Raw genomic sequence first — 6,299 nt, forward strand, 5'->3', positions numbered from 1 at the left:
CTTTAACATTTTCACTTAGGTCTTTTCAGGGCTAGTTTTTTTTTATTTAGGTCCAGTTCAGGGGTAGAGCCACGTTGTAAACATTAAGGGTTTAGCCCAAACCTAGGACCTACTAGTCTAGGTTTGATAGGGACTTCCACAGTTAATGCGAGTTGTTCCTGTTCATCTTTTCATCATTGTTGTTTTTTATGCATATGGCTAAGGGTTAGGTCATTGAATGTCTAGGACAGTGTCCGGGACTGTTAATGTGAGATTTCACATGATCCTAAATTAATTAAATTGTTTATTTATTGTTCGTTCAACAAATAAGTACTGTCTGATTTGAGATCTATTGTTATCCTACATTACTAGTGCTCGTGTCGTGCGGTTTCACGGGATTAATAGATTTGCCATGACACTAAACCTAGGCCTAACTAGGCCCATATTGTTTCAAGCTCGCCACAGTTGGCTACTATTGTTTTTTGTCTTGTACACAGGGCTATATCTTTTGAATCAGCCATTTTTTTCGACAGTTCTTGAATCTATTTTAGGTGTAGGCAAGGGCTAGATTACTTGTGTTTAATTTATTCCGAGTAAAATCGATTATTTGACTATGGCGCCACCTGGTGGCCCGTTTCTGTAATATTGAAGATTTTTCATACATATGGACTCATTCTACATTTTCTAACATGGATTTTTAGAGCTACCTCACGCGTTTCATCACTTTAAATCATCCACTTTCACAAAATGCAAAATTCACAAAATGATTATTAGATCACGCAAACTGCTTTTACTATAGAAACTGTTCTTTCATGCAACGAAAGTGTTTCAAAACATGTTTCTTGTCAGAGCTCGTGTTCGATTTAGTGTTTTCCCATTCAGAAAAGGCTACCCCAGTCGTAAGAAAAAAAAACTTGAATGAAGAGTGCCGGGGGGAAAAATGTTCCCCGGCAGTTTCCCAGGGAGACGCACTAGTAAACAATTCTGCGTAGCAAAATAGCTCACAGCAGAGGCACATTTTGCTATCTGTCGACAGGGCTAGATAGATTTCTGTTTTAGAAACTAATTATTAAACTATTCTAAACTATTCAACTATTCTCATTGTTTCAGAAGCTTTGCTAAGTAAAATGGATATGAAAAAACGTGCAACATCGGCAGGCTACCGTTTACCGGATCCCAGAAATGTGACACAGTCGTTGGTGTCTATGGTTCCAGGTAAAATACACAACACAGGTGCCCGCAAGGATTCGAGTCCCGACACCCGTGACCCAGTCAAGCAGGATCAAGTGTGGCGGGAATTCGTGCACGCCGAAATGAAAGGAGCGAAGGAGTGGTAAGCATATGATTGTGTTGTTAGAACTAGAATTGCACGCGTCAGTCAGGTATATAGCCTATATATGATTAACAGTGACCTGCTGTTTAATAGCACACAAATCTTGACACTTTATAGCGCTGTTGACCCATTCTGTTTTGTGCTTCAATTCTAGGCAGAAGAATTGGAGTTTTCTCAAAAACTATGACCAGTTGGTAAGTGTGTTTAAGTTCAGCAATTTTATAGTCTTGCCGTCAGATAAACCGAGAAGCTTATCTAATTGATGATGACAATGCAGACCCAACAATTTCCTAGCTTCGTATCTTTAGGTCAGTGCTGTGACTCCTTACAGCGTTGCCACATGGGAAATGTTAGGCCGTATGTTATATGTACACCAGTGGCTCACAGGAGTAGGCTGAGGACTTGCGGCGGCCTGGGTTCGAATCCGGCCAGGGCATTTCTCTCTCTCTCTGTCTCTCTCTTTCTCTCACACATTAACTGTTCTACACACACTGTCTCATAAAATAATAAAGGCAGAATTGCCACCCCCAAAAATACAAATAAATAAAGCAATGGGCCTATTCGAAATCCATGGTGATGAGTCTCTTCTCTGTGTTCAGGCATTTAATATAATAACTAAATTGCATTCACATCCTATTTGCAATGTTTTATCATAATCCCTTTTTTCTGTAGGGTGAACTCCAATCAGAGACCCCATTACCAAGGCACGTGTCACTTTACTCTGACCACCTCCCCAACACCGCTAACCAAATGTTGGGAAGTCGCCTCTACACCCATCTGGGTATGGAGCTGGTGAGGATGGATAAGTTGCTACTTCTGAGCAGAAGCCATCACAAGTGCAAGCAAAGCCTGGATCTGCTGTCTTGTTAAGGGCAGCCGTAGTCCATGGTCCATCTGACACATCCTTCCATCCCAGTTCTTATTCACTTCATAGCCTTGTTGTCATTGTTGCCAAGTTAAGCCTCATATTTTTAGAGATAATTTATTACGGTTCATATTTTGCGTTTTTATGTGTGGTAGTTTTCCTTGGAAGCTGCTACAATCCCCTCTGCCTGATAAAATAATACATTTTGCATAATTTGGTTTGACAAACTTAGTGCCATAATACTGTTATGTTAGCCCAGAGGTGATCCCAAATGCCATGCGTTTCATTAAAGGAGACCAAATTACAAACAATTTTACATTTGTGTTTAATTTAAGAGGACGGTAACAAACTGTTGTCATGCAGGCTAAACAATTCATTGTTTAACATTACCCTGGCCCACTACAACCTAAATCAGTAGATTATTGTATCTTGAGTTGAAGGCAGAGATCTAACACGTGCGTCAGAAGTCCACATTGTAATCTAGAATAATGATAGTGAAATGGGTTAAAATGTGCCACGCAGTTATATAAATGACATGGTTGAGGCCATAGAACAGGCTCTGTTTGAGGCTATATATATATATCTGTGGTTGAGCAACCCAACCTGGGTTAAGGCAGTCTAGCATCTACGGATGGCATATAGGTTCAAAAACCAATTGCGCTGATGTGTGCGGAAGTGAGGTTTTAAATGTCTGGAACATTGTCTGGAACTTGGTGAGCAGAGATTCACGGCCAGAGCCAGATGCTGAGCGCAGACTCAACCAGTAAATCCACAGAAGGCAAAAACGAAATATAATAATCGTAACAAAATGGAATCAAATATACTGCTTGATATTGCTAACTTCAGCACGTTGTTTGTGTGCATGGTGCTAAAGTTTCCGCAAATATTTGTTTTGATACGAGCGAAATCGACGAAAGGAATCAGTTTAAACAGTCTTATTCTGGAATTAACGGGGTAGGTTTCCAAGTTTTGACTTTTGATTTAAAATGGCCAGTCTTGTGATTAGAACTAGGCCTACTAGTCATGCTTTACAATTCTATAAACGCAAAGTGGCCAATTGTCATCAAGTTTCCCTTCATTATGCAGTTTACTTGTGGGTTACAAACACTTCCTCAACCTGATGTTGTCAGTGTTGATAGACGGTACAGAACGCATCGGCATCCACGATGCAATGTCAACGCCAACGATATTGTAGTTGTCTGACACTTATAAGTATACTTTGGGATATTGTAGCATGCTATTTAGTCAGTAATTTATATGATATAGATTGTAGTTCTCAAACTGTGCTACTGTGGGATAATATTGCATTCTATGATGTTTGCGAAGGTACCCAAATATCTTGTTACAAATTATGCGTGTCTGCTTATCTACAAAATTAGAAATTAATTTCTACAGTGAAAATAAATTTGCTTCTAAAAACACCACATTCGCCCACAGCTAACTAGATTAACTAGATGCTGTAATTGGGGCAGCATGTCAGGTAAGGTTTGTGGTAAAGCAGGAAAGGCCTGAATCAAAGCAAGTCTTTTGGAGTTACTGCAAAACTGCGTATGAAATTCTAGAAGTCGTATGTTGACCTGGCCTCAAATTATTCCCATTTGCTACTGGTGCTGATGTGGAAAGGGTCATTCACTCACACACATTGAAACGCTTGTTGATTTATTACTTATTAATGTGTTCAATTCATATAGGCCTATTCCGGTGTGATAGAGCGACTTGATCTCAGGCTGACATTCTCTTTCACTCAATAAAGGAAGTGAAAACAAAACATCAGTGCAGTAGCATGGGTACATCAGTGTGGCAGTGTGAGAGCCACACATTTGAGTACTCTATTTGCTAATCAGACCATACAGCAGTATCATGTTGCTTTGCTTAAACTCACCATTCGGTGCAGTCGGAGATAGTCCTACTAGGTCTGTTGATACAGGTTGGTTGGTCGATCAGTCACTTATTTTTTGCAATCTTTCTATCTTTCAGATTTATAGTGTTTATGTCTTACCAGATGTATTATGACTACCCACCACCAACCTACCTGGAGTACCCAATTCTCATTGCTCAAGGTGAGGAGATGTCATTCCAGACCAAACACGTTTTCACATGTTTTAAAAGCGGGTGTACTGGGGGAAACCCTTATTCATAACACGGTTTTGTGACCTTTTATGTCGTATGGTTTGCTTGTGTGTGTATATATAGAGCCAGGTGTTGTTTGTCAATCATGCACAGCGGTCTTGTCTCCTCAGATGTCATCCTCCTGCTGTTGATCCTACACTACAACGACAGCCTGAAACAGAGTGCGCTCTACGCAGCTGTGTATCCTTCTGGGGGACAGCCATCCAGACACTCAAACACCACTTGTGGATTGCAAAAACTAAAATAGTGAAGTACAGCCACATTTTGATCAAGAAGAAAAATACCTTAACATGAGGTGATCAGGTTTGTGGGGGGCTGGCACCTACTTACTCTGCAAAAGTGGATTATTGACCTGGCTATGGTAAGCATTCCGATATCAGTGTATTTGTCCCTACAGGCAGACAGTTATGCTTTTTGATATCCCTGTAAATGTCAGCTGGCCCTTATGATTAAGGGACGTCATGGGAGACATCGGGAAAAGCGTGTAAACGTTTATCCTGTGCACATTTCTGTAGGATAGGTAACTAGGGTTGATGTTTGACACAACATAATTTGTAACACAGCCTTCTATCCCTGTTCTCTTCAGAGCCTATGCACATTTATCAGTGCTGGCAGCAAGTTTGCCCAGCTGCAGTGCCTGTGGCAGTCCAAAGACTCGGGGCAAGTGAGCGCCCTCTCCTGGGCAATGGCTACCTACACATGTGCGGGTAAGAAACTCCTCCTTGAAATGACTGGACAACATGAACAGATTCATGAACCAAACAAAAGCAACAGTTCAATTCATAGTACCTTGCTAATTCAGTAGAAATACTGTGCAAGAATCCATTACTGGGAACTGAAGATGCATGACCAGGTCTGTTATTGTGACTAACGTGATTCTTTAACTTTTTTAGCGAGGATTTTCACCACAACTGTAACAACTGGAGACATGCAGGGTAAGTCAGCCAATAAGGCTTGTCATTGTTATCGTAACTGCATTGACATGCAATGTTATGGCTGCACTGTTTTAAAGTAACTGAGATGTTGTTGCACTGTAGTATTCTTTTTTTCATCACCGTTGCCTGGTAGCTGAGATTTGGTAACTTAGGGATGTGGCTAGCTAATAAAAGTAGCTTGATCATCATTGTTAGAACTATGCACTTTAGATTCTTGGTCTTCAGCTGTACATTCCATATGCATGCCACTTTGAATAACAAGAAACATTCTTCAATGATGTCCTCCCTGCTTTGCCACTGTTTTCTGGTCATAGTTATGGTGAGATTCGTTGTGATGACGTTGCTGAACACCTGGGTTCTGGCTACGGTGTTGTACTACAGGAAGAGCGCCAAGAAGCAGGACTGAGTTCCCACCATGATTGACAACAGCAAGGCTGGGTGGGCAGTCACCAGGACTGCCTGGAAACAATTTGAAGAGACACTTTTTCTTTCATCAGTTCAGACAGAGTCACTATTGACATCCTCAAACCAGGTTTTGACATTTTTACCTTAATGTGAACCTCACGCTTCTAACCACATTCCACTAACTGTCCTGCAATATTCTGATGGTATATACTGTCATTGTGGTGTTGGATACCCTACAATAGGTCAATATGCTAATGTCTGTTTAGTTGAACTTTAACTAGATAGATTGTTGGACCCCAGGAAGAATAGCTTTCAGCTTATGCTGAAGCTAATGGGGATCCAAATCTCTCCTCAGCTGTTACTCAGGACAAAATACTGTACTGCCAACAAATACTGTAAATGAACAATTATAGGTTTGAGTAAATAAACCAAAATATCTTTGCATAAAGGTTTTCATGTGGTATGAGAGAATGTCAACAGTGAACATCTTCGTTGGTATTGTATACGGCATCTCACTGAAAATAACTTTTGTTGAGTAACTGTACCTCAACTTCCAACCCGCATAAGACTTAAAGCAGCTTGTAAACTTTGACCTCTGCTTTGATACCTGAAGAACAGCATACACAGCAGAACAATCCAAACCGCAAGGCAC

At 40.7% G+C, this 6,299-nt stretch overlaps 2 protein-coding genes across 2 annotated transcripts; both read left to right on the forward strand.

Annotated features, from left to right (window-relative positions):
* The first annotated feature begins 944 nt into the window (after positions 1–944).
* On the forward strand, positions 945–2,486 carry c3h2orf50 (chromosome 3 C2orf50 homolog). Its single transcript, XM_047017318.1, has 3 exons — positions 945–1,312; positions 1,467–1,506; positions 1,985–2,486. Exons 1-3 carry the CDS (start codon positions 1,107–1,109, stop codon positions 2,180–2,182), a joined length of 444 nt encoding a protein of 147 aa, XP_046873274.1. The 5' UTR covers positions 945–1,106; the 3' UTR covers positions 2,183–2,486.
* A 346-nt stretch (positions 2,487–2,832) lies between these two features.
* Positions 2,833–6,232, forward strand: slc66a3 (solute carrier family 66 member 3). Its single transcript, XM_047018302.1, has 7 exons — positions 2,833–3,131; positions 4,155–4,237; positions 4,418–4,487; positions 4,611–4,668; positions 4,894–5,014; positions 5,201–5,242; positions 5,557–6,232. Exons 1-7 carry the CDS (start codon positions 2,986–2,988, stop codon positions 5,646–5,648), a joined length of 612 nt encoding a protein of 203 aa, XP_046874258.1. The 5' UTR covers positions 2,833–2,985; the 3' UTR covers positions 5,649–6,232.
* Positions 6,233–6,299: the final 67 nt, after the last annotated feature.

The sequence above is a fragment of the Hypomesus transpacificus genome, chromosome 3 (genome assembly GCF_021917145.1).
Source record: "Hypomesus transpacificus isolate Combined female chromosome 3, fHypTra1, whole genome shotgun sequence".
Lineage (NCBI taxonomy): Eukaryota > Metazoa > Chordata > Actinopteri > Osmeriformes > Osmeridae > Hypomesus > Hypomesus transpacificus.

Coding starts and splice junctions, on each gene's coding strand:
- c3h2orf50 (XM_047017318.1), top strand. CDS start 1,107: ATGGATATGAAAAAACGTGCAACATCGGCAGGCTACCGTTTACCGGAT. Junction 1,313..1,466: donor ATGAAAGGAGCGAAGGAGTG/GTAAGCATATGA, acceptor CTTCAATTCTAG/GCAGAAGAATTGGAGTTTTC. Junction 1,507..1,984: donor TCAAAAACTATGACCAGTTG/GTAAGTGTGTTT, acceptor TTTTTTCTGTAG/GGTGAACTCCAATCAGAGAC.
- slc66a3 (XM_047018302.1), top strand. CDS start 2,986: ATGGAATCAAATATACTGCTTGATATTGCTAACTTCAGCACGTTGTTT. Junction 4,238..4,417: donor CCCAATTCTCATTGCTCAAG/GTGAGGAGATGT, acceptor TTGTCTCCTCAG/ATGTCATCCTCCTGCTGTTG. Junction 4,669..4,893: donor GGATTATTGACCTGGCTATG/GTAAGCATTCCG, acceptor TGTTCTCTTCAG/AGCCTATGCACATTTATCAG.